This window comes from Mastomys coucha, unplaced genomic scaffold (assembly GCF_008632895.1).
Source record: "Mastomys coucha isolate ucsf_1 unplaced genomic scaffold, UCSF_Mcou_1 pScaffold5, whole genome shotgun sequence".
Taxonomy (NCBI): domain Eukaryota; kingdom Metazoa; phylum Chordata; class Mammalia; order Rodentia; family Muridae; genus Mastomys; species Mastomys coucha.
The window spans coordinates 111,648,284-111,675,059 of NW_022196911.1; the positions used below are offsets into that span (position 1 = coordinate 111,648,284).

The 26,776-nt window shown below is 52.0% G+C and overlaps 2 protein-coding genes across 2 annotated transcripts in view; both read right to left on the minus strand.

Moving 5' to 3' along the window:
* Nucleotides 1-938: 938 nt before the first annotated feature.
* Nucleotides 939-10,079, minus strand: Fdxr (ferredoxin reductase). The gene is made up of 12 exons (XM_031353819.1): nt 9,826-10,079; nt 9,111-9,214; nt 5,167-5,262; nt 4,831-4,953; nt 4,615-4,728; nt 4,220-4,321; nt 3,276-3,383; nt 3,009-3,093; nt 2,692-2,891; nt 2,440-2,611; nt 1,506-1,676; nt 939-1,376 (listed from the first exon to the last, which is right to left on the minus strand). The coding sequence occupies exons 1-12, from the start codon at nt 9,902-9,904 to the stop codon at nt 1,246-1,248; spliced, it is 1,485 nt and encodes a 494-aa protein (XP_031209679.1). The 5' UTR covers nt 9,905-10,079; the 3' UTR covers nt 939-1,245.
* A 4,881-nt stretch (nt 10,080-14,960) lies between these two features.
* The window catches only part of Fads6 (fatty acid desaturase 6), a 13,728-nt gene continuing 1,912 nt past the window's right edge, over nt 14,961-26,776 (minus strand). The window contains exons 3-6 of the mRNA XM_031353343.1: nt 20,093-20,273; nt 19,089-19,276; nt 17,609-17,788; nt 14,961-17,090 (exon numbers count right to left, since the gene is read on the minus strand). Of these exons, the coding sequence (XP_031209203.1) occupies nt 16,941-17,090; nt 17,609-17,788; nt 19,089-19,276; nt 20,093-20,273 (699 nt within the window). The 3' untranslated portion in view covers nt 14,961-16,940. The remainder of the gene's footprint in view (nt 17,091-17,608; nt 17,789-19,088; nt 19,277-20,092; nt 20,274-26,776) is intronic.

Sequence of the window (26,776 nt, forward strand, 5' to 3'; positions counted from 1 at the left end):
GGCACGCTGGCTGCGAGCTCGGCGGGCACCGGAGCCGGTCGCGGCGGGACCAGTGCGGGTGGCGCGGCCTGGATGCCGCCCGCCCCCGCGCCCGGCCCTCGCCCCGCGGCAGGGCTGTATCCCGGGCTGCGCAAAGGCGCGCCTCCCGCTCTCGGGGCTCACCAGCCGACTGTGTTGGAGCTCGCCACCGCCGGTCGCCTCCGCCCCGCCCCGGCCCGCCCCAGCCGGCCATCGGTGCCCCTCTGGCCCGTCCAGGCCCCTCCCTGCCAGCCTGCGCTCCTAGCTGGCCCCTTCTCCTCTCTTGTGCTCAGGGACCCTGTCCCCAGACTCGACGCTCAGAAGCAAGGGCGACCTCGGAGAAAAACACCAGCTTGCTAGGAGCCCTGGGTTTGAGCCCTCAGTTCCCTAGCTGTGTGACCTTGGGCCAGTTAATTTCCAGGCTCTTTCAGTTTATAAAGTAAAGCCGCATGCATCTTGCTGCCATAAGAGGCCTTAAACTGCCGTAGGCTGAAGTCGTCTTTTGAAAAGGCTTGTGGATTTGTCTGGAAGCTTGAAAATGGAAAGGCACGGAGTGTGTGGAGATTGCAGGGCCAAACCAAGCCTGCCAGCACCCAGGAGAGATGGGGCAGTCTGGGGCACCTTCTTTTGTTACCGTTTCTCTGAACTGGGGGCACCAGGCAGCGAGGTCAGCGGGGCAGACTTGTAAGGGACCAATCACCCGTGACTGACGTGTGAACTGAAGCCCGGGAGGCCGAAGCAGCAGAAATTAGACAGGAAAGGGAGGACAGGTGCATGCCCACCCCACCCCACCCCCACTGTCCCCAAGAGGCTCTTGAGCAAGGATCTGTTTCCTTATTTCCACCTGGCAGCCACAGACAAATGGGGGCCAAAAAGTGACACACACACACCCCCAAAAACAGGTAGCCGTCAACCATGGGTCCCGGACACATCTGTTTTATTTCCACTGTTTTCTGTTCTAGAGGCTCTGCGACATCCATCAGGAAGGAAGCAGGATGGGTAGGGTCAAACTGTACCTCCATCCATCCCTAGCTTCAGGTTCCCTCCTCAGCCTAGACTCACACTGGGAGGTCAGCTTGCAGAAGGCAGAGTTCAGAGGCCCCTGGAAAGGCCTCTGCTCGGCCTCTAAGCCAAGGCACTCAGATGGGAGTGAGTTCAACCCAGACTGCCTCAGGCTCCTCCTCTTGCACAGCTCTTCTCTTGCAAGGTAGGGGCTGGGGCCCAGGCTCAGTGCCCCAGCAGCTGCAGCATCTCTCTTCGATCCACCAGCTTCTCCCTTGGTTTCCCAGTGACCTGGCCTCGAGATACTTCCTCAGCATCCAGCTTCTCCCAGTCTGAGAAAGACACTGGCCGGACCCCTGAGGCGGACAGGAAGCCGGGCTAGGGCTAGTGCACTCACCTCCCCTCAGCCCTTTAGGGCCCTCCTCCCAAAGCTAAAGTTCCAAAGACAAGCCGCCCGCCCCACCCTGCCCTCATTAGGCTCCAACCTCGATTGCTGAGCAGGGCTTGAATAGCCGTATAGCCAGGTCTGGGGCCAGAGGGCAGCAGCCCCGCCTTCAGGTCCTCCAGCAGCACCTGGCTGGTGAGGAAGCTGTCCGTCATGGTTGTGGTGATGACACCTGTGGGTCCCCTCTTCACCCAGCCACTGCAGTAGAGGCCTGAAAGGGGCAAAGAGACAGTGAGGCTGAACACTGCCTGGCAAGTCTGCATCCCGAACTATACACACATACACATATAAACATCCTTTCGTGTTTCTCAGTAGACCACATAGGCTGGGCCCACCGTGGCCACTGGCTCACTATGATAGCTGTGTGTGTGTGTGCGCGCGCGTATTTGCTGTTGTTGTTTTGGTTTTTCTAGACAGGGTTTCTGTATAAGCCTGACTGTCCTAGAACTTACTCTGTAGACCAGATTGGCTGCCTACAGATACACCTGTCTCTCTCAAGTGCTGGGATTTCAGGTGTGCGCCATTATGCCTGGTCCACGCCAGAGTCTTGTTTTACCACACCACCCTCACTCCCTCAGCTTCCATGTGTTAGAGCAGCTCCCTGCGGACACGTCACAGTTGAGCAGGCCCTTAGTAACATTCACTGAATGAATGAACAGGATGGCTGAGCCAACTGAGACTTCCCAAGGGCAGGGGCGATCCCCCGCCAGCATCAGCACTGGCCTGGGCGATCTCCCGCCAGCCAGCGTCAGCACCGGTCCCCGCCCCCACCCCCCAGGAAGGCCTCAGCAAACTTTGACTGGATGATGTCACAGCTTGCCTGAGCATTTGGCCTAGGGAGCAGGAGGAGGGAAGGCTCTGTTCTAGAGCTGGGCCTGCCTTAAAGCTGTGTCTCAGACCACTTCAGTGTAGACTGCATGGTCTCTCCAGCCTCCCATCGTACTCAGATGCCCCGCCTTCATTCACCATCTCACCTGGTACATTCACAACCCGGCCCTCTATGTTGGGGATGACTCCAAGCTTGGGGTCAAAGGGCACACTGGGGTCGATGGGGATGCTCTTATACCCAACACTGCTCAGCAGCAGCCCACAAGAGAGGTCCTCCACATCTCCTGTGGGCACCGCCCGAGTGGCCTCTCCAGCACCCTGTTGGGGAGAATGTGGGTAACACCAAGATGGGATTCGGGAAGCCTAAAAAAGGGAAGTCTGGGTAACTCGAGACTCACCTCCAGACTGGTAACTGCGAGGCGGATGCCTGCTACCCGTTGACCATCTGGAGTGGGTAGCACCTCCATGGGGCTACGGAAAAAGCGGAGGCCCCAGGCTTTGGAAGCCAGCGCCTGGCGGGCAGCCTCTTCCACTCCTGGCTTCTCTGTGGCTGTCTGAAGCAGCAGTTCTGTCAGCCGCTTCCTTGGACGGGGGACATCTGTCAGCAACGTGGAATATTTCAGGGGTGTCTCTCTGGTTACCCTTCCCCAAGCCTTACTTGATCTAAGACATCCATCCCCTTCCTGTAAGCTGGGGGCTGGACTTGGCCCCTCACCCTTAATTCTGTCCTGGAGGCCCAAGAACTCCGAAGGATCCAAAATGGGCCGGGTTCCTGGCAACTGAATCATCTCCCGAAGCTCCTTGGGTGGGGGTGGGGGTGGGGGTGGGGTGAGGGTGGGGCAAGGGGGGAGGTCAGGTCCAGAGCACTGAACACTCCTGGGCCCACCAGAGTTCAGCCCTGGTGGGAGAAACCATCAGCAGTGTGGGGAAAGACCACAGCCTCTGGGCCCTGCCCCTCCCCCTTTCTATCCAGGGGGAGTACCTTAATGGTGAACGATACTTGCAGGGGCCCACGCCGGCCCACTATCCACACAGTCTTCACCCGGCTCTGCCTCAGGACCCCGATCGCAGCCTCTGTGATGTCTGTTTTCTGGCACAAAAGGAGGCTCTTAGGGCCAGGCAGGGTGGAACAGGAGGCAGAGGTACACATATCGCTGTGAATTCGAGGCCAGCCTGACCCACACAGTGAGCTCCAGGCCAGCCAAGGCTATATATCTGACCTTGATTCAAAAGAAGGGGAAGGAGGGCTTGACTTGGAAAAGGGGACTTGCCAGGCTAGCCAGGCTAGCCATGCTCATCCAGAGAAAACCATCGGCCCAAAATCTATACCGCCACTCCCCCTGGTGGCCACATAGAGTATTGACGCCAATCCTGCAAATAGCTCCTAGCAACAGCATCTGGCAAATTCTTCCCCGCCCTTACTGACAGCCTGTCACATGTCCGAAACAGGTCAAGGGGCTTAAGGAGACGAGAACAGTCTGTGTGAGTTAAACAGGCTAGTTTGGAACCTCACATAGTTCTTATCTTGTAGGGAGAGATATTCACATCGAATCTCATTAGTGTAAAGCCACAGTGGTGAAGCAAGGCTATGGAATGGAAGTAAAAGCTGAGCCCATATTGCAGAAGGAACACCTGCATAGGACAGCCTGGAAGACCTCCTGGCAGAAAGGATAGCTGAGCCAAGAACGAGGAGTGGGAGGGATGTAAATTCTTAACTAGCAAGAGGTCAGTTCAGATGTTCTAAAGAAGGAGAATGTGTGTGTAAATGCCCAGGGCACACTGTGGTGTGAAGGTACCTTGCCTGGGTTACTGTAGGAAACAGGCACTGGGCAGTTTGGAGGGATGAGACTTGAATTCCTCTGCAGGGGCATTCTCTCCTCAGTGTGCTCCCACTCCCATCCCTCCAGCTTATGACTGACCCCTCACCTCCAGGTGCTCAGGTGGGGTCAGCAGGATCCGGGCAACATCCAGAGCCACATTCCCCTGTCCCAGAATCACAGCTGTGTCACAACTCAGATCCGGCGCCAGCTAGAAGAGGAAGGTCTTGAAACGGTGTCCCTGTCGTCAGTCCCAGTTAGGCTAATCTCATCTGCAGACACCTCAGGCCACGTCTGCTATGCCCCCAGGCTGCCCAAGGCAGTCTACCCTACGCCTCTTCTCTCTCCTCTAGCTCCACAGAAGGTCTCCACAACTGACCTGCCTCAGCCACTGACCTCTCACATCAACCTCAGCTTTTTCCTCACTGCCTTGACCTCAAAGTCTAACACCTCGGGGATGTCCTGACTCCAGCCGGAAGCAGCAGGGTAACCCCTCAAACTTACCTCCTGGTTCTCAGGAAGCCCATTGTACCAGCCCACAAAGGCCCGGGCCGAGACCACTCCAGACAGCTCCTCGCCAGGAATTCCCAGGCGTTGGTGGTCCTCGGCTCCATAACTCTGAGGAAAAATGTAGCCACCACGCATGCCCAAGGCCTCAGCACCAGCCCCCTGCCTCCCGCAGCCCCTCCCCCAGCCATACCCCTCCACACGGGCACTCACCAGCACCACCGCATGGTAGGCTTCCTGAAGCTCTGGGACCGACACGTCCCTGCCCACCACCACATTGCCCCGGAAGGCACAGCGGCCTGAGCGGGCTGTCTGTGTAAACGTGTTGATGACATTCTGCCATACAGCATGGGGAGAGGAACTTTAGAAGGTAGGGAAGCTCCTAGGAGCATGCTAATCCCACCCTCACCGCCGCCCACCCCCTGCCCCCAGAATGAAGCCTAGGTCCTATCACATAGACAGCCAAGGGTCATTCTATTATGCCAGAGAGCCTCTCTACTCTCATCTTTACTGTCTCCAACACCACCCTCCACACCCAGTGACGCCCACCTTTACTTCAGGATGGTCAGGTGCCACACCAAAGCGCACCAGGCCAAAGGGCACGAGCTGCTTCTCGTAGATGTCTACGTGGGCCCGGGTGTGGTGCTGGGAGAGAAACACAGCTGGTGGGCTCAAAGGGGGAGGCTGGGCCCCTATAGGGCCATCCTTCCCAAGACAGAGCAAGAAACCCCAGCTCAAATGGCCAAGGAGACTGGCTCTACCCATCCATGAGCAGAAAGAAGGCCCCAGCGTTCTGCCCAGATAAGGGCTCTGGAGGGACAGAGCAGCAAGAGAAATTGAAGTCAGACCCCAGGGTGGGACTTCCAACCGAGAATGTGAGGAACTGGAAGGGTCAGGACTTCGTCCTCGGGTCAGACCTTCATGAAATGCTGGCCGTGTGATCTGAGGACCTGCCTTAGCTCTAAGTCTCCAAGATGATGCTACTGGGACAGGGATCAGCAAAATGGGGAGTGGGGAGAGAGAAAATGGAGGCACAGCTGGGGCACATGGGGACAGAAGGGGTGGCAGTGAGCCTACTCCTAGCTTTAGAAAAACAGTCCCGTGATTTCAGCTGTCCCGTGTCACCTGTCTGCCCAAGGCACTTTGCAGGGTATTGGAAAGGTCTGAGATTGGAACTATTCAAGCAAGCCTGATCTGGCTCTGCTGCCACCAATGGCACGGACCTGGCTGTCCCAGAACAGCCCTGGGCCTCCGTCTTCTTCTCTGTGAACTGGGAGGCCTTGGGGAAGGTGAGTCAGGGGAGAGAGTAGTCAGGGTAACACTGATAGGTGCCCTGACCTCTTCCACCCAGCTTAGAAGGACTCACGGTGCATGAGTTCCTGCCTATCTCCTCTGGCCTTCGTCTAGATCCTGCTCCCCTGCCCTAAGTCCAGCCCCGCTAGCCCATCTGCCTTTTTGTCCTTGGCCAGCCCCTAAGTGGCCTCCCAAATGGCCTCTCTCAGACTCCATGGAAACTGAAGCTATGGAGAGCACATGGAGAACTGTAGCCATGTAGTCCACAGCCACAGAGCCAAGCCCAGTCCCACCACTAACTGCCGCATCATAGGGAAAGGCTCTGTGCAGTAGAATGTCCCGTCCCTCTGGATCACACTGGAGGCTGAGTGAGTCAGGCTCAAGAGCTCGGCCTGCGGCTCCCCCTGTGTGAGGACACAACGGACTCACTCAGGATCCTTACAGCTGTGACTTTTCTTGTTTAAAAGCCTCCCTGTGCTTCTCATGGCCACGGGTCCGAGTTCAAACTGCTTAGCCTGCTGGCCATTCCTGACACAACCTCACCTCACCATCTCCATCTTCCACTCCATCCCGCTGCAGAGGGAGTCTTCCTCTCCCACGAGGTTCTCTCCCACCTTGCCTACCTCCACACTAGCCCTGATCGCACACACAGACCCATCTTCCAAGAAACCTCCTCTCTCTCCTCCTGCCACCTGTTGCTTCTCTGGCCTTTTCCTTGGATGGTCAGTCCCTGAAGCACTCCTGCTCTGGGGTCCCCTGTCCCTCTTGAGTACACACACTCTATGTCCTAGGGGAGTCTTACCTACTCCCTCCTGTGACTTCAAATCTTGTAGGCCTGATGTGGCCTCTCCATCTCCCCCCCCTTCCCTTCCCCTCCTCCTATCTCTTTTCCCATCTGCGATCCAGGATGCCTCACTCTACACATTGAAGCCCATTCCTTGTCCCCTGCCCTTTCCCCTCTATCCCTGTTTCCTTTCCTCTCCACCCCTGGAGCTCCAGCTGCAGCCCTTGAGCTCCCTTCACCCTGACATATTCGGTCCACATCCTTTCCCCCACTCTTGCTCTCTGGGCAAACATCCCTGCCTAAGTCTACCTATCAGAGAGAACATTGAATGGAAAGTGGGCTGGGGGCGTTGCTAAGTGGTCGGACGCCCATCTATCACTCACAAGGCCCTGTGTTCAACCCCCAGTGGAGGCTTCCTTGGTTTTCCTGCCTTAAATGTTTTTGTAAGTTATCTGTATGTGGGTGTAAAGCACAGGCACATGAGTACAGGCACCTGAAGAGACCAGAAGGTGGGTTCAGGTCCCCTGGAGTTACAGATGGTGTGAGCCGCCTGTTGTGAGTGCTAGAAACCAAACTCAGAACTTCTTCAAGATGGGTATGTACTTGTAAGCACTGAGACATCCTCCCCCCACCTACCCCCCATCCCCATTTGCTTGAGATAATTCACTGAGGCTGTCTCCTGTATCTGTGAGTGTCAGAATCCACCTCCCATCCACCCCCCAGGGTATTTGCTTAAAATTGTTGATTCTGAGAGTCCCAGTCACAGAGTTTGGTTAAATCTGAGCTGGACCCAGAAATGCTTATTTAAATAAAACCTCTTCAGCAGGGAATATGGCAAGTGCTCAAAGAAAGCCACTCAAGTCTACAGTGTGGTCAGTGGTCTCTAGGTACCTTGGGATCTGGGCCCTCACCTCTTCACCCCTCAGATACTCAACTGCCTTCTGGAATAGGCTTTGGGATGACGCTCAGGGGCCACTCTTCCTCTGGCCTTTGTCCACACATATAATTCCTCATTCCTGAGGCTCTCCTGCTATTTTATTCTCACATGCTCCATAAAATGCAGTTTGGATACCTCTCCTTCTAGACTGGGCTAGGGGTTACCCCTAGCTTAAGCCCTAAAATACCTTATAAACCAGCCACCTCAAGCTACACTGTCAGGCCCATAAGCACACCCACATGCCTGCAGGTCAAGATCTGGCGCACTGAGAAGACACCAAGAACCCTGCCTTCTAGATCCTATTCCCTCACCCTCGGTACCCTCTCTGATGTCAACCACACCACCCACCTACCCACTGCAACCCTGAGAACCCCTGGGTCTCCATCCCAGAGCCCAGGCTGTCCTTCATCAGTGTCCTTGCATTTCAGGCTGACTCATATCAGGGCCAGGGAGCTTGCTGAAGCCCACACATGATCTTCAGTGCTTCTCAAGTGTACATTCTTTAGGGGACAGCTTCTGGTCACGCTGGCCTGTGTATATCGTGGTATGGAGCTGCGGAGTCATGCATAGGTCACTTCTCCGCAGAGGGCTCCATGAGGCCCTCCTAGTGTCAGCCACAGGTAAACCAGGCCACTGGGTCACTCCGTCTTTTAAGTATCTGCATGTGTTATCAATATACTCATCGTCTTTTCTTCTGTCCTGTTGGTATTACAAGCCCCTCTAAAGTTCAGACACTGTCTCGCCTCAGTCAATCTCAGTGTCCCTTACTTTTTAACAATACTTATTTTATCATTTCTAGTTATGTATGCTGTGTATGTGCAAGAATAAATGGCTAAGCAGGGGCCAGAAGAGGACATTGGGTTCCCTGGAGCTCAGCTTTGAGCCACTGTGTGGGTGCTGGGAACCCAACCCCTATCCTTTGGTCCCCTGTGTGACAGCAAACACTCCTAACCGGGGAGCCTTCTCTGCAGTCCCCCGCCCCCTCCCTCTATTGCTCAGAGGTCTGAGATGGTTTCCAGTACATCTGGCAACCTTGAGGCCCTCTCTGGCAACACTAATACTGAGAGCTTTGAGACCTTGGCCTTTAATGGAAGAGAATGGGTGTGGGGAGGGCTGGGGCTGTGGGGAGGGCACATAGCTTTGGACAAAGTAGCCTTGAAATGTAAAATGCTGGAGGTGAAGAAGCATAAAGATAAGGGGAGACTAAAGCCATCCCATAAGACTGAAAGGACTTCCCTGCCAAGCAGGCGACAGCTACCCATCTGTCCCTGACCACCGTCCATGGGACAAGTGATTTCTCTCACAGCTGAAGACCTAGGGAGCCTCAGCTATACCCGTGGAATGGGGTAGAAGGGGCACAGCTTACATGAATCAGAAGCCCCTTCCTTGTCAGGCAAACCAAAGGGCTGGAACCTCCTCCCAGAACTGGGGTGAGAAATGAATGGTGAGAAGGGAGCCCAGAGGGAGTGGCTCACTTACCTTTAGCAAGTGTTGGGCTGTGTAGAAGCCAGCTGGGCCACTGCCGACCACACAGATCTGAGGGTTCTTCTCCTGTGTGGAGAACTTCTGGCAGAAGCCTGGGGCTAGGCAGGACAAGAGAGAGCAGGGTCAAGTCAACACTCTCCTACCACCCCAAACCAATTCCGTCCAATTGCAGCTTGTCCTTCGCCCTCACCTGCATCTTCCTTTTCCTGTTGCTCAAAGCTTCACCATTCCATCTGAATGCCAGAGCTGTCTTTATCCAAGACCCCATGTCTCACCCATGAACAATAACGATAATCTGCTCCAGGCCCCCTTAGCCCCCGAAGCTGTCCTCTTGTGAGGTTCCCTGTGTGACCTCATGTCTTCGTATGCCCATCACGTTTCTATCTTGCTTTTTTCCATCCCTTCTTTCCCCACAGAACTCTATTGCTCATCTCCTCACCTCAGATTTGCCTGTCACCTCCATTCACCTCGTATCACACAGGAGCACCTCATGGTTTATCCTTTTAGCCTTTACTGACCCCTGTCTTATCAAGGACGCCTTACATCTCATCCCACAGATCCTCTCCTCCACACCACTCCCATTTCTCCCGCAAGAGCAGACACTTTCAGCTTCGCCCCTCTCCAGCCTTGCCTCAGCTCTACTCGGACCCCCGCTCTTGATCACAGGCCTCCCCTCGCCCTGGTGCAGCCCCAAGAGCCCTGCTCCTACTCGGAGTGCTCCTGGAGGGAGACGGCCGAACCCCAGACCACGCGGACCAGCGCCACCAGCGCCAGCAGCGAGAAGCCATGGCTGAGAACAGCAACCAGCAAGCGGAATGACTCTTTAGCGCTGAGCACAGGTCCTGCAGCGCGCCGGGGACGCTCCCCTGGGCCCGCCCATCACTGTAGACCCGCCCCAAACCTCGCCTCCCGCTCGTTTACAAAGTTCAACTTTGAGACTTGACCAAGACTTCCGAAGTAGCCACGCCCCCAAAGATAAACCACGCCCCGTCTCGCTGAGACCCCGCCCCCAGAAGTCCAACCCTCAAAAGTTTAACAAATTTCTCCTGTCTTCCTGGTCCCCACAGATGCCGGAAGTCTAGATTTGAAGAAACGCGAATCCCCTATGCTGTTTCAGTTGTTCTTGGAGATGGGAGCCAATTAGAAAGGAGCTTACTTTACGTAAAGTTTGCCGCTCGCTGATGACGTAATGCTCCGTTGCCGTTGCCTTTGGATAGGCTGTCTTCCTGCTTGAGTGATCTCTGTATCAGCCAATCAGAAAGCCAGATCCCGGAAGTCTCTCGTATCCCGTCTGGGCTCCTTGATTTTTAAGTCTGGATGTTGAACTGATGTGGCCCCAAACAGTTGCTGTGCGTGTCAGAGCAGGAAAAGTATTAAACTCGCAAGAGCTTGTTTCTAGTCACTTTCTTCCCATCATGGGGGAGGAAACACGCGAGGAGGTTCCCCCGTGGCGCTGAGAACAGAGCCCGACCCTCGACTCCGGTCCAACAGTACAGGAATCAGGTTGTGACCGTACCTTACGGGACACCCAAAAGCTCAGTAATCAAGGTAAATCATTCAGATTCCATGTTTTAAAAGAAAATTGATGCAAAAACCTAAAAGCAATATCTCTTTTAAGGTTTTTTTTTTACATTTATATAATTACATTATTTATGGGGGTTGTTGTACACATGCCACAGCGTTCACTGTGTGGTAGACAGATTCTCTCCTCTATGTGTGTTCCTGGGTATCAGACTCATTTAAGGCCTGGGGGCAAGCAACTTTACCCTCTAGGTGACCCACAAATATTTTCTACACAAATATTAATGTGCACAAGACCCTGAGTTCGATCACACCGCCAAAACTATGATTAAAATACGGGCAGGATCCATTGTCACCTACCTGACCAGACAAGCCCAATGCTTCTCTGAGGGTCCTTCTCCTTCTTGGAAGACGAGCTGTCATCCCCACAACACCTGATTCTTGTTTATTATTCTTGTTGAAGACTGAGCCCAGGGACTTACGAAATCGCTCTACCTTTTAACTGCACACCCTCTCCCCCAGCTTAATTTTGTATTCCATAATTCAGCTACAAAGCTAGCCTGGGCTACAGAGAGACACTTGCTCTCACAAACAGTATGCTGCTTCTTTTGTGAGAGGTAGATGGCGGTAGGAATGTCATCATACCAACTGAAACTGGCCTGACTGGCCTGACTCTAATCTGGATTTCTTGGGCCAGTTGAAGGGCTGGGTGAACTTTACGGTGAGTGAGTCCATTTCCACTTTTAGGCTGGGTTGTTGGAGCCTTGTGTAGGAGCTTAATAATCTAGAAGTTTCCCCTGTTTTATATTTCATTTTTTTTTACATTATTTTAAGAATATTTTTAGCCAGGCTGCCATGGCACTTGGGAGGCAGAGGCAGAGGCAGATCTGTGAGGCCAGCCTGGTCTACAGAGAAGACAAAAGAACAACAATCAAAATTAAAATTATTTTTAGTTGAAGTTTAACATACAGAGAAGTGCACACATTATGGCCATAGTTGATGGATTATGAGACCGTAAGGTGTAATAATGTGACCCACACCCAGATTGAGGACTGGAACACAGTATCCCAGAATCCTCTGCTCTACAAATCACTCCCCACTTTTTGTTTTGTTTTGTTTTGTTTCTTTGTTTTTCAAGACAGGGTTTCTCTGTGTAACCGTGGCTAGTCTGGAACTCACTCTGTAGACCAGGCTGGCCTTGAACTTGCAGAGATCTGCTTGCCTCTGCCTTCCTAATGCTGGGAGCAAAGGCGTACGCCACCATCGACCAGCTCTACCACTTTCTTATTGAAAGGTAAATATTATTCTCTAACATGCTATTGTGTTTTATGCCTGCTCTAGAAGACTAGTAGCAAGCTAAATGCCCCCCACAGGCCTATACATAAATTATTTACTTATGTAGCTTATATATGTGGATATTTGGCCTGCATGCACATCAGCAGACCAGAAGATGGTATCAGACAGTTGTGAACTGCACAACTGCCATGTGTATGCTGGGAATTGAACTCAGGACCTATGGAGAAAGCAGGGCATATTCTTTAACCACTGAGCCATCTCTCCAGCAATAATTTATTTACACATGTACTGTTTTATTTTGTTTTTGTTTTGTTTTTTTTTTTTTCAAGAAAAGAGTTTCTCTGTATAGCCTTGGCTGTCCTGGAACTCATTCTGTAGACCATACTGGCCTCAATCCTCTCTCCTCCTCTCCTTCCCTCTCCCTCCTTTCTCTCTCCATATATATGTGTGTGTGTGTGTGTGTGTGTGTGTCTGTGTGTATTTGTTTATAAGTGCTGGTGCCTTGGAGATCAGAGGGCTTCGGAACCATGAGAGCTGGGGTTACATGTAGTTGTGAACTATCTGACATGGGTGCTGGGAATAAAACTCTGATCCTCTGCAAGTGTAGCAAATGCTCTTAACTACTGAGCCTTCTTAAATAGTAACATAGTTAAAATTTTGTGACATGAAAATTATTTGCTTATAAGTAAAAGTTTTATTGGGACAATACCATGCTCATTTTTAAATATATTTTTATTTACTGAAAATTTTATATAATGTATTTTGATCCTGTTCACTCCCTATTTATTCCCTAATCCCTCCTAGATCCACCTCACAACTGCAACTTCATGTTTTTTATTTTAATAACCCACTGAATCCAATTCCTGTTGTCCATATACTCATGGCATGGTGGACTTAACAGGGCCACACACTTAAAGAAAACTGACTCACCCTCCCCAGAAAACATCAATTGTCAGTAAAACCTGTTAGCAACTGGGACTTGCAAACTCTTCGCCCCTTGTGGCGGTTTGAAAGAAAATGGCTTCCACAGACTCGTGGGGAGTGGCACTGTTAAGAGGCGTGGCCTCGTTGGAGGAGTGTGTCACTGGGTGTGGGCTTTAAGGCTTCAGTTGCTGAAGTCAGGTCCAGTGCCACTCTTCCTACTCCCTGAGGATCCAGTAGAACTCTCAGCTCCTCTCCTGCACCATGTCTGCCTGCATGCCACCTTGCTTCCCACCCCAATGGTAGTGGACTAAATGTCTGAACTGTAGGCCAGCCCCAGTTAAATGTTTCCTTTGAAAGAGTGATCATAGTGTGTGTCTCTTCACAACAGAGACCCTACCTTAGGCGTCCCTCTATGCTGGAATCCTCAGTGGCAGCCACTGCCTGCTCAGTTCCTTAGTGCAGGCATCCTGTCATGTCCAGAAGACAATGTTCTGCTCTGCTCTGTCCTAACCTCTGGCTCTGACAGGCCTCTGTCCTAATCTCTGGCTCTGACAGGGCCTCCTGCTCCCTCTTCCACGGGGTCCCTGAGCCTTGGGGGCGTGTCCATACGGCTGTGCCACTTTGACGGCACGGTTGAGTAGCTGTGACAGACATCATATTCTCCACAACACCCGAAATATTTATCTGGCCCCTATTCACAAAATTCGACACCCTGCACTGGACTGCAGGCCTCATGAAGGTGGTGGGGTACGGGGCCTATCTCATTCACTCATCCCCAGAGCATCACTCAGTACTTAGCATCCAACAGCTAGTCATAAGGAATTTCTTTTTCTTTTTCTCTTGGACAGGGTCTCATGTAGCCCAAGCTAGCCTTGACTTGCTGTGTAGCTGAGGATGACCTTGAACTCCTGATCCTCTTGCTTCTACCTCCTGAGTGCTGGAAGTTACTGGCATCTGCCACCAGCCCTGGGATAAGCAGTGATGGGGCCTGACTCCAGGGTCTTCTGCATGCTAAGCAAGCACTCTACCAACTGAGCCTCAGTATCAGTCCCTAAAGAATTTATCTTAGCTGGGAGTGGTGGCGCAAACCTTTAGTCCCAGCACTCAGGAGGTAGAGACAGGTGGATCTCTAAGTTTGAGGCCAGCCTGGTTCAAGGACAGCCAGAGCTACACAGAGAAACCATGTCTCAGAAAAAAAGTCTTAATGATAAAGCACCAGATATCCTGTCACATAGAAGAAAGAGAAACTCAGGCTCAAACACCTAAAAATCCCATTCAGAAGCAGCATCTCTGAGAGTCACCAGCATGGGTTCTGGAGTCACTGAGTTCAAATCCCTAGTCTGAATTTCACAGTCATGATATTGAGAGGTTTTAATCTCAGCTTCTTTTTTCCCCCATTTATAATAGGAGAAAAATATTCTAGCTCGTAAAGATTAAAATTAAATGACAGATTCAAACATCTAGCCTGGCCCAGTGAGATACCTTTAACCCCAGCCCGTTGGAGAGAGAAGAACAACAGAGATTCTCAACCTGTAGGTCTCTCAACCCTTTGGGGGTCAAACAACCCTTTCACAGGGGTCCTGCATAGAAGATATTCACATTAGGGTTCATAACCACAGCAAATTACAGGTATGAAGCATTAGGAAAGTTGAGAGACACTGAGGTAGAAGCAAGTGCATTTCTGTGAGTTCGAGGCCAGCCACCCACCAATTGAGTTCCAAACAAGGCTAGGGCCTATGTAGTGAGGCCCTGTCTCAAAAGCAAGACAACAAAAACCAGAACCTAATAATTCTGTGTTTGTGGTAAGAAAATGTTAGCACTGACTGTGCTCACCAGCGCTGCTGTGCCCCTTTGCTGGTCTCTGTTAGACCACGGACTGCAGAGCGCTTAGGTAATTCAGGCACCCCCACTGGTTCCCTTACTTCTGTGTTCCTAGCCCACATCCTTAGACTAACAGACAGGCACTTTTCAGAGACCCTAAGTGACTTGTTCCTGGTACGCCTGTGGTGTGTACAGTCAGGTCTGATACCATGGCCTCTAGCTGCTGCTCCGGAATGAACCCCTTCCAGGCCCAGATCAATAACAATGAGTCGCGGTTGTATATTTGGATAGTTTTAATCATTAGCTTATGGTATGCTGCCGGGGCCCTTCTCTGCATTTTTCAGAGGGAGAATTTGCTGTTGATGAATCGCATGATCAGACCCAAAGGCCCCTTCTGAATTGCTAATGCATTTCAAAGGAGCAGCAGTAGCCTATAGCATGACAGGAGGGGGCGACTTGGATCGAAATCTGCTGTGAGCGAGCATCCCAGCAGTGAACAGGTGGCACACAGTCAACAGGGATGGGTGGAGGGTGTGAAGAGTCCCAAGCAGAGGTAAGAAGCCAGAGAAGCACCTAGAGGCCAGCAGCGGCTACAAGCCTCTGCTCTATGGCCCCAGGAGCCATAGCTGGAGGAAAGGGCCTGGAAGAAGCTGTGCTAGAGGAAGGCCAGGAGAACACAGAAGGATTGTCAGTCATGGCAGCTGCATCAGCCCCCGGAGATGGGTTCCAACATGCTGGTCAGCCCATCCCAGCTCACCCTTCTAACACCAGGGCGGTACACCCTTCCTTCCATCCAGTGAGTTAACTAGAACGGCCTCCATGTTCTCAATCAAGGACAGTTTTGTCACTTGGGAGACAGTTGGCTATACCAGGAGACATTTTTGACTGTACTAGAATGGCCTCCGTGTTCTCAGTCAAGGACAGTGTTGTCACTTGGAGACATTTCTGACTGTACTAGAACGGCCTCCGTGTTCTCAGTCAAGGACAGTGTTGTCACTTAGGAGACATTTTTGACTGTACTAGAACAGCCTCCGTGTTCTCAGTCAAGGACAGTGTTGTCACTTGGGAGACAGCTGGCTGTACCGGGAGACATTTCTGACTGTCCTGATTTGGGCTCCCAACATCTAGTCAGTAGAAGCCAGTGCTCAGCCCAGCCTGCCAAGAATCAGCCAAAGAAAATGTCGGCAGCAGGGAGGTGAGGAGCTAGGTTATGACCTAACAGCGGCCCTGGCCTCCCGGTGCATGCAGGTCTAACCTCATCTGTCCCTCTTTCAGTCTCCACTGGGCCCTTCCATGAACCTCTCTCTGCTCTGCCATCTGGCTGAAGCGGTGCCCAGCCTCTCCCAGTTGCCCGTTTGGCTGGATCTCAGTGCTGTTCCCCAGCTTGGCTTCCTCCTAGGTTTGGCATCAGTGGCTTCCACCCAGCTTGCTATCCTTCCCCCCACAGCCAAGCCTAGCCCTTGTCTTCAACTCTCCTATCTCACTCCCCCCACAGCCAAGCCTAGCCCTTGTCTTCAAGTCTCCTATCTCACTCGCCCCCCAACTTTTCATTCCTCTCTGCCTTCCTAGCCCAGTCCCAGGTCACTTCCTCCAGCTTCAACCGCCTCCCAGTAATTCTGTCACCCAGGTTGGAGTCTTCTGAACATGGGACAAAGCAGAGTTGTCCAGAGCTAGCCAAGGTCATACTCAAAGCTGGCAGTGCCTTCTCCAATTTTGTGCCTACATTTGCTCCCCTCTGGAGCACTTCCCTGGGAGTGTACTCCCTTTTATCTCACTGATTCTATGGGTCATGGAGCCGCTGAGCCCAGTGTGGCACAGGTTCCTTCAGGTGAAGAGCGGGGGGGGGGGGTTCTGCTAAAAAAAAAATGACCTCACCCTGTTGATCCTAGAGAGAGGGCCCTTCCCTGGGGGACTAGAACCTCAGAGGCTACAGGAGGAAGCAGCAGCCTGGGGCCAAGGAGGTCTGAGCCGAGGAGGCTGGCTCTGGCTCTGTGCCCCCTCCTTCTGGACACAGGATCCCACTTCACCTGTCTCCAGCCCCCTTAGCCCTACCCTCTAGCTCAGATACAGCACAAAGAAGGATCCTGAAGTGGGGTCAGCTGAGGCCTAGGTGGATCAGGACGCACAGCCTCTGGATTGATTTAATTTCTTCTCCCAACAGTCTCCCCTAACTCAAATCCCAGGATAGTTCCAGGTCTACCAGTCCCCCCAAGAGCCAGCAGTACAGAAGGGCCAGGACTGGGCTAGGGAGGGAGCCAGCCTTCATTGCACCCCCACCAGCTCAGTGATGGGTGGGACATGCACCATGAACTCCTCATAGCGGTTGAGGAACAGCTGGAATCGAGCCAGGTATGAGTCTTCATTATAGGGCAGCTGCTTGTCATGGAGGAACTTCGATACCAGGGGCTTCACCTAAGAGAGAGTGCAGGAGAGCCCTCTGAGTCACAGGCCTGCCTGCCCCAGGAGCTCTCCCTTGTTCAACCCTAGCCATTCCCTGCTTGGGAAAGCTGAGGAGCTTCTACATCCTTCTGCCATACCCTAGAGGGGAGGAATGGCTTCGCACCCTCATCCCCCAAAACTCTTGACTGCATGCCCACCCTCCACAGCCCAGGGACAAACACCCCTCTCTCTGCCAAGCATCTTCTTTGGGTCAAACGTTTCAAATGTAATCTGCAAAGCCATCAGGGTGAACCCTGTCCCCGCCCACTTTACAGACAGGAAAACTAAGGCTCGGTGAACTTGCCCAGAGTCACACTCCTACTCGGAAACCCAGGTGACTCTGATCTAAAACCCATGTTGTCACTTATACTTCAGGCTACCCTTCCTGGGTGACTTTCAGAGAGGCAGTCGATGGGACTCAGGGTTCAGAGAGGCTCCCCCTGCCCACCCTCAGGTGGGCCCTGCCACCCTGCTGCCCAGCCTTTCGCTACCTTCAAGCACATGTGGTCAGAGAGCCAAGGGAAGAGGTGGTGCTCCACATGGCAGCTGATGAGGGAGTGGCCGAATGCCCAGTCCAGCACTGGCTGCCGTGGCAGGTTCAGAACCCCCAGGGTCATCATGTGAATCCGCCTGGGCTTCTTGTCCGGGGAGAACATAGCCAATCCGATGTGCTGCAATAGACACATGGGTCACACCCTGAGGGGGCTTAGGCAACCCTAGGTCTGTCTTCGCCAAGCATACAGCGGCCTTTGGGACTCTACAGATGGGAAAGGCTCTAGCCCAGCTCCTGTGCTAACCCAGTCTGCAATGAGCTGAGTCTTCCCCGCATCTGGGCCTCTCTCCATCTGGACAATGAAGGGATTTGCCTATGTAGTTTTTCAGAGCTTGGATATTCAGATGTCCAGGACTCTCACTGCTTGCTCTTGCGACCGACCCTATATGACTCACCCTGCTGGCTTGCTTCTACCTGTATCACGAAGCTTGAGTAGAGCAAAGCAAGGGCCCAGCCAATGGCATGAGGCAGGTCAAGGGCAGGCCAGGGAGATGGAGCGTTTTTGAGAACAGCCAGGAGCTCAGCACTCAACTCTGCCATCATTTCTTTTGTTTTTGTTTGTTTTTTGTTTGTTTTTTGTTTTGTTTTTTGAGACAGGGTTTCTCTGTATAGCTCTGGCTGTCCTGGAACTCACTCTGTAGACCAGGCTGGCCTCGAACTCAGAAATCCACCTGCCTCTGCCTCCCAAGTAACTGCTGGGATTAAAAGTGGGCGCCACCACCGCCCGGCAAAAAGTTGGGGGTTTTTGTTTTGTTTTGTTTTGTTTTTTTGGTTTTTTTTTTTGTTTTGTTTTTGTTTTTTCTGAGACAGGGTTTCTCTGTGTAGCCTTGGCTGACCTGGAACTTACTCTGTAGACCAGGCTGGTCTTGAACTCAGAAATCTGCCTGCTTCTGCCTCCCAAGTGCTGGGATTAAAGGAGCATGCCACCACTGCCCAGCCTTGGCATCATTTCTATAGGGAGATCTTCCTACTGCCCTATGGATAAAGACCCATGTTAAATCGCTCTATGCCCGGCACTCAACACAACCTGATCTCTTCATTCTTTCATTGTGTCCCATCTACTTGTCTCGATTCAGGTGAGGTACTCGCTCACCTCCAAGTACCCTAGACCCAGGGTGGTGCCTAGTGGAGAAGGTGCTTGTATGGACTATTTGAATGAAACAGTCGAAGAGGAGGCACAGATTTGACCCGAATGATGAGTAGGGTATAAACTGGAGAAGAAAGCAGGGAGGTCTTGCAGGGCCAGGCAAAGACCTCACGTAAACCCTGTGATAACCCACAGTGACAGGGGAGGGGCAGGGATTGGGAGAAGTCTCCTTTGGTGACCTCCCTCTCCCTAAACATTGGCTCGAGCCTGCTGTCAGAACCGTGTAATAAGTGTCCCTCCTCACTGGCTGAATCCCGGACCTGGGACGTACCTGGAAGATATTGACATGGAGATAAGGGTGGGCCAGCAGGGATCTAGTGAGCAGCATGCAGGCCAGTGCTGAACTGGGGTTCTTGAAGCCTGACACATTCATGAACAGCCAGTACTGAGAGTAAAAGCCCAGGCAAATGAAGCTCAAAGTCCATAGTGCCGTCTTCAGCTCTTCCTTCCTCAAATGCACTGTGAGAGAGGCAAGGAGTAACGTAAGGGGGAACCATCATGAGCTGGCCCCCTGGTAACCAGGACTGTTAAGGTAGAGAGGTGATCTGGGTGCGCTCGGTGAACCCAGATAACATGAGAAGGATGTCTGCCTTTTGAATGGGTGAGGAATACCAAGCACCCTGGCCAAGGTCAAGGTCTGCTCCATAGCCCTGTTCTCCTACCCCCAGGGCATTGTCCCCTGATAGCAATGTCCGCTGATACCATTGACTATAGCCTGCAGTGTGGTTTGTATGGGACATCTACAAAGTGGTCCCCCTGCACGCCCTAAGATTTTATGTTATAAACATGATATGTGTGATGTGCATGTGTGTGTGTGTCTGTGTGTAAGCACTGGTACCCATGGAAGTCTGAGGGATTGACTGATTCCCCCTGAAGCTGGAAGTTACAGGGGATTGTGAACATCCCAGGATGCATGCTTGGAGTTGAGGTCTAAGACTCTGGAAAGCAGGAAGAGGGCCCGCTTAACTTCTAAGCCATCTCTCCAGCTCTTACATATACTCTCTCATTGGTGGTCTCCTCATGTTTTCACACTCTCCTCGAACAAGGTGAAGAAGGTGAGACAGGCAAGCCAAATTTCCTACCCCTAGTCACCAGCCAGTAAGTGAAGAACTGCCCTGGAGCAGGTCCAGAGTTCTTTCCACTCCACTTGGCTGCCTTTGACTGTCTTGACTCATGGCTCCCTGCTAAGTTCACACGCAGGGTCCGAAAAGCCAGGAAAGAAGGAGAGAGGGATTGGCAGGGCAAGTTTTCAGAACACTAAAAACCAGGACTCACCCAGAGCTACCAGTGGCGTTACGATGGGGACCAAAAGTGGTCCAAGGAACATGTAGACGTAGCGGTTGAAGAAAGGCATCTTCCATGTGCTTGAATCTCCCAGACCCACGACGTTGGTGTAAACATGGTGCAAATTCACGTGGTTGTATTTAGCGAACTCTGCAGGAAAGCCTGTGCATGCCTAGAGGCAGAGACAAAAGGGCACCTGGTCCCGTGGACACAACTGAACGGAGCAGAACCAATCCCCGCCACTCCTGATCCCTCCTGGTCCCGTGGACACAACTGAACGGAGCAGAACCAATCCCCGCCACTCCTGATCCCTCCTGGTCCCATGGACACAACTGAACGGAGCAGAACCAATCCCCGCCACTCCTGATCCCTCCCTCTCTGCATCTACAGCTGTGCATGTTCATCACAGCATCATGACCCGAGATGGGCCACACGCTGCCATGCACTCCATGTGGCTCAGCAAAGCATTAAGGGATTAAAGGTGTGTGCCACCATCACCCGGCTCCACACCCTTCTTTCTGATCTTGCCCATACTGCTGTGCCCACTGCTGGCCCGTTTCAGGAGTGGCCCCTCTATGGCCCCACCTGGACACCTAGATTCCTATCCTTGATTTTTCTCGATCCTCTGTCTTTCACTAGATGGCACCTGGCCAACATCTTCCTGCAACCCCCTTCCCTTCACCCCAACTGGCCTGTAATCCCTCCTAGCTTCTTTCTGGTCTCTTTAACAGCAGTCTCCAGCCAGTTTTCTGCTCCATTTACCACAAATCAAACTAGCAGAGTGACCTAGTTTCAACTTAAGTTAGGTTATGATGTAATTTTATACTTGTTTTTTGTTTCATTTCGATATTTCTAGACAGGGTTTCTCTGTGTAGTCCTGGCTGTCCTGAAACTCACTCTGTAGATCAGGCTGGCCTCAAACTCAAAAATCTGCTTGCCTCTGCTGGGATTAAAGGCATGCGCCATTACTACTTGGTTTATGCTTGCTTTTTAATTCTGTCTTGTAATATTTTTTAAGTCAAGGTCCAGACTGTTCTTGACCTTGAACTCCTGGCCCCATCAAGTCAAGTGTGGGGACTACAGGGATATACCACCAGGCCTGGTTTTATGCAGCGCTGAAGATCAAACTTGGGGTTTTGTGCATGTTAGGCAAGTACTCTGCTAGCTGAGCTATAGCCCCAGGTCTTGTTTGTTTAAGAAGAAGAAAAGACAGAGAGAGGGAGAGGGAACGGTTAGAGAAGAATATGGAAGAGACTAATGACTCAAGGAGCAGAACTTACCCCCAGACTGTGGCATGTGATCTCACATGTGGCCCTGTCTAGTCTGTAACTCACTAGGTAGACCAGGCTGGCCTCTGGCATCCTGAGTGCTGGGTTAAAGGAGCGTGCCACCAGGCCTAGCTACCCCTGGACTCTTTATTTTGTTTTGTTTTGGTTTTAGACGGGGTTTCTCTGTGTAGCCCTGGATGTCCTGGAACTTGTTCTGTCAACAGGCTGCCCTTGAATTCAGAGATCTGCCTGCCTCTGTTCCCCAAGTACTGGGATTAAAGGCATGTAACACCCACTATGGCCTGGTCCTACCTTTTTAAGCTCTGCCTCATGACAAACTATTGCCGGATCACAAAATAGATTAACTTCTAAGTCTATTTGGCTACAAGACAAAACACCAGTTCCTCAGGCTGGCACATGGGCCTTCTTGGCCTCTGTCACCTGGGCCCCTCTGAGAGTCTAGCTGCTTCTGTGATCTCACAGTTACTCTCCTAAGGTCCCCTCCAGGCTTTCTCAGCCTTTGCACAACTGATTAATGACCAGGTAACTTCCCCCACCCCCACCCACTTTTCATGAGTGTGGTGCATGCATATGTATGTGCACATGTGCACATGGTAACTGTGCCTGTGGAAGCCCTGACGATGTCAGAACACCCTCTCTCAGACCAACCCAGAGCTTGCTGATACAGCCAGTCTTGACAGCTAACTTACTCTGGGGATTCCGCTGTCTCTACTTTCTGCAGCTGGACTTACCAGTGGATTGCCAGATCCCCTCATCTTTTATGGAATTCTTGAGATCCAGTCTCTAATCCTTATGCTTGCATGGCAAACACTCATCCCCACAGCCTGCTCATGTCACTTGTTGTAGGGACAGTGCACCATGAGCATCTACACATGTGATGAAAAAGGCACAGAGCCAAGCACACACAGGCGCCAACATCGGCTTCCTTGTTCTCGCTCCCGGATGACACATAAATATAATTACTGGGGTTAAACAAGAATGACTGATCCAATCCACCAGACGTCTCTGTCCTACACTGAGAGGTCCTGTGAGCAGTGTATTTTGTACTCAATAGCTGCACTGGTCTTCTAAATAAAAACTTAAAAGGAGAGACAGACAGAGAAAAAGAGAATAGTTAAGGGACAGGGTACATCTCAAAGACGGTACAGGTCTTTGCCCAAGACCCTTTATCTAATCCCTTGCTCAGAAAAAAAAAAAAAAAAATCCATCATGGCTGACCTTATTCAAACAAGAGTCCTGGATGGGAACAAGCAGGAAGACGGTGAGAGACGTGTCAGGGGGTACAGCCTTGATGGGGCTGCCACAAGCTACGGCCAGTAGAGAGAAAAAAGGAGCACGACTAGGCTTGGGGTTCTTTGCGGTTGTACCACAGGGGACCCATGGATGGCAACAGGCATTCCCCTGTGTGACACCCCTCCCGAAAGGGCTCAGCGAGCTGTGCAGGATTCCTGGTGGGCCCCACCTGTGACTCCACCCCACACCCAAAGCCGAGTTTACAAGGAAGATTTAAAGAGGAGACATAACAAAGAGCTTCCTGACTGGCTCTGCTGGTTCCTGCCCACAAAGGGGAGCCTCCTTGACTGTGACACTAAAGGCCTTTCAGAGGTCAGTCTTTCTCAACTTCAGGACTTTAAATCACGGTAGCCTGCTTATTCTACCTTGCCCTGAGCCTTTTGGTGGTCATCCTAGCATCGTACCCTTCCCTGGCCAACTCTAAGGATATGTCTAGCAGCCTGGGTGATGTAACCGGGGTAAGGCAGGTGGGAACTTGTTCAGGTAGGCCAGAGAGGGGTCTTCAGAGAAACCTCATCTGGTGTGGGTAGGAGTCCATGGTTTTGAATACAGACTAGAGTGGTAGCCCCAATCTATCCTATCTGTTCCCGTCTCCAGAGCTGGAGAAAGAGGCTGGTCTCACACCAGCTCAGACCCAGTAGGCCCTAAGATAATACTATCAAACGCTGGATTACCAAAGAAAGCCAGAGGAACTCAGCTGCTGCCTGGAGCTGCAGACTCTGTAGACTCTGCGTTCTAAGGAACACAGGCCTAAGACCAGATGTTCTATGAGATGGTGTCACCAGGGGTCAGGGTGACAAGGAAAGGATGAAAGCAGAAGACAGCAGGATTAGAAGTGACACCCAGGGATCCAGGAAGGGTCCCGTGCACCCTCTGAGGTTCTCGGGCCACGAGAGCTTGTCCCTTGTGTCAGGTAACTCAATATGAACACCTGCACCGCCCTGCCAGGCTCTGCAGCCTCTCGGGTAACAAGCACAAAATGGTAAACAAACACTGTGAAAAGCAGCCCCATGCTGCCCCTGCGTCCGCCGGGTCACACGAGGGCTCACGGGAGCTGTACCATCTCAGAGATGGTACCCTTCGTGCCCTCGAAGGGTTAATGAGGAGGCGGTGTTATCATGAAGAAACTAACCCCAGATATAAAATTAACCACCTTGCTCAATGCCAGGGCAACCACTGGGCCTAGGACTCCAAGGCACGAGGCTGCAGAGGTTACAAAGGTACTGCCCCCCATACACACACACACCAGCTAGGCAAGGAGCTCTCTCTCTCTCTCTCTCTCTCTCTCTCTCTCTCTCTCTCTCTCTCTGTGTGTGTGTGTGTGTGTGTGTGTGTCTGTCTGTCTCTCTCTCTGTGTCTGTCTCTCTCTCTGTGTCTGTCTCTCTGTCTCTCTCCCTCTCTCTCTCTCTCTCTCTCACACACACACACATACACACCATTGACTAACTTTCCCCTGGACCTTGTCCCCAAGTGGAATGCAAGGTCATGGTAGACAAATACTAAAAGAAGAGCTGCTAAGGACATGGTGGAAAAAGAAGCAAACATGAGGCCATTGACAGAAGGTCACACAGGACAGTGCTGTGTGCCACAAACAGAACTCAGAGCTCAGCCCTAAGGCTGTTTGGGTTCCGCAGGTCACTGCACTGGAGTTCTGAAGACGCCCAAGCAACCTAGGAAGACATCTCAACAGCGGTGTCCCAGTTCCGTGCCCCGACTCAGCACAGAGGCAGCTCCGTCGTCCCCCTCCACCCCCACCCCCAGGCCCCCCAGGCAAAGTCAGAAGGCCTCACACTTGATCAGGCATCAGTTATCCAGAAACCTGGGAAGAACTCTGCAGAGTAACCTCTGCACAATACAGCCCTTGTAGTCCCAGATGGATAGCCTGCATTAGTCCCTAGCTGCCACGGGCTCCTAGCACTCAGCACCACTTTAGAAAACCCAAGGAGAACTCAGCCTGTGCTGAGTCTCAGCATTAGGATGGCACGAACGATACAGGGGTATCCATCACCCCTGCCTCTCCAGGCAGGTTACAGACCCTGACCCCAGGGTCCAACCTGTGCCTGTTAGTCTGGGCTGACCCAGAGCTTCCTGGAAAGGAAAGGACCTTAAAGCTGACCGTAGGAATCAGCAGTCCGTGGGTCCCTCATGTCCTCGGTCCTTCAGAAACCTAGGCTGGTAAGAAGGCAGGAGAGGACAGGAGAGGACAGGAGATGCTGGGTAAGAATGTCTCCACCATACAATCGATGTGGTATATCAAAAGGTGTGTGCATGTGTATGTGTGGGTGTATCTGTGTGTGTGTGTGTATGTGTGGTTGTGTATATGTGTGTATGTGGAGGTATTCTTGTATATATATATATGGTAGTTTGAATGAAATTGACACCATAGGTTTGTAGAGAGTATCACCATTAAGGAGATGTGGGCTTGGTGGAAGAGTGTGTCACTGGGCGCAAGCTTTGAGGTTTCAGATGCTCAGGCCAGGCCCCATCTCCGCCCCTCCCTCCCCGCTGCCTGCCTATCCAGAACTCTCAGCTAAGTCTCCAGCACCAACCACATCTGCTAGCACTCCTCCATACTTCCCGCCATGACCCGTCATCAATATTGGACGAAACCTCTGAACTGTAAGCCAGCTCCAAGTAAATGTTTTCCTCAAGAGTTACTGTGTTCCTGATAGGTGGGGTCAGGGAGCCATGGGACCAAGGAAAGCAGGCCTGAAGCAAGAGTAGGTAGGGTTGAGGCATGTCCTGGGAATCTGAGATCAGCCTGCATGTCCAGGAGCACATAGTCCCCTGCCACACCCCCACCTTTGTCCCACCTGAGGAGGTCAAGTAGCCAGTAGCCAGGCTTCCCCTCCCCTTATATGGACATGCCCAGCAGCATAAGGAGCCTTCCTCAGCACCTCGGCCTTGGCCAATGATGTCCTACTCACCCGCAAAGGTTTAAAGAGCCTTTGTTCCCCCCAGTTAAACAAGCTGTCTCACTGATGCCTGTCTCCAGAGAGTCTGTTCACACTGCCCGAGGTGTGTGTGTGTGTGTGTGTGTGTGTGTGTGTGTGTGTGTGGTGTGTGTGCATAAAGTTGTATAAAAAGTTACGTGGTTCAGGGGGCAGAAGAGATGGCCCAGCAGTTGAGAGTAATGGATGCTCTTACGGAAGAGCTGGGTCCACCCCAGCTTCAATGCCGTCTAGCTCACAGCCACATGTAACTCCAGTTCCTGGGGATGTGGTGCCCTCCCTGGCCTTCATAGTCATTGTGTACATGTAGTACACACACAGACAGGCAGTTACACACATCTACACATAAATAAAAAGAAGGACTCTCAGCAAGTTAAACTCCCAGGACCCAAATGGTGGCAAGAGAAAACTGAGAACTGGAAAGATGGCTCAGATGTTAAGAGCATGGACTGCTCTTCCAGAGGTCCTGAGTTCAATTCCCAGCAACCACGTGGTGGCTCACAATCATCTATAATGGAATCCAATGCCCTCTTCTGGTGTTTCTGAAGACAGCAACAGTGAACTCACATATAAAAGAAAGAAAAAAAAAAAAACCAGACAGACAGAAAAGTGTTATGTGTTCATATGTGTTCATAGCCAGGCCTGATGCAACACCCTCCACACACATATAAAACAAATACATTTATAAAAAGATAGAGCAATTGGCTTGGCTGGTCCCCATAGTAAGACCTTTTCCTGTTCCTACTAGCAGCTTCTCCATCTAGGTGAGGGTCCCTGGAGTAGAAGAGAGAACAAGTTTGGTAGAGGATCTGAAAAGGCCTGAAGAACGATTTGTCCAGACGCCTTTGCCTTCCTGGTGGGCCCACAGCTAAGAAGGCCTAGGAAGGAGGGGAGGAGGAGGAGAGCAGAGTTCTTCCTGGAGGTTTCAGGAGCAAGGGGCTTCTCAAGATAGCTCAGCCATCAGCAGGTTTAAGTGGAGCAGGCTGCAGAGCTGGAGCGTTGTGACAGTGCCCCCAACTACCACTGTCCCCAACATCCACTGTCCCCCAACATCCACTGTCCCAACACTCACTGTCCCCAACACCCATTGTCCCCCAACACCCTGACACATGCCCCCAACACCCACTGTCCCCCAACACCCA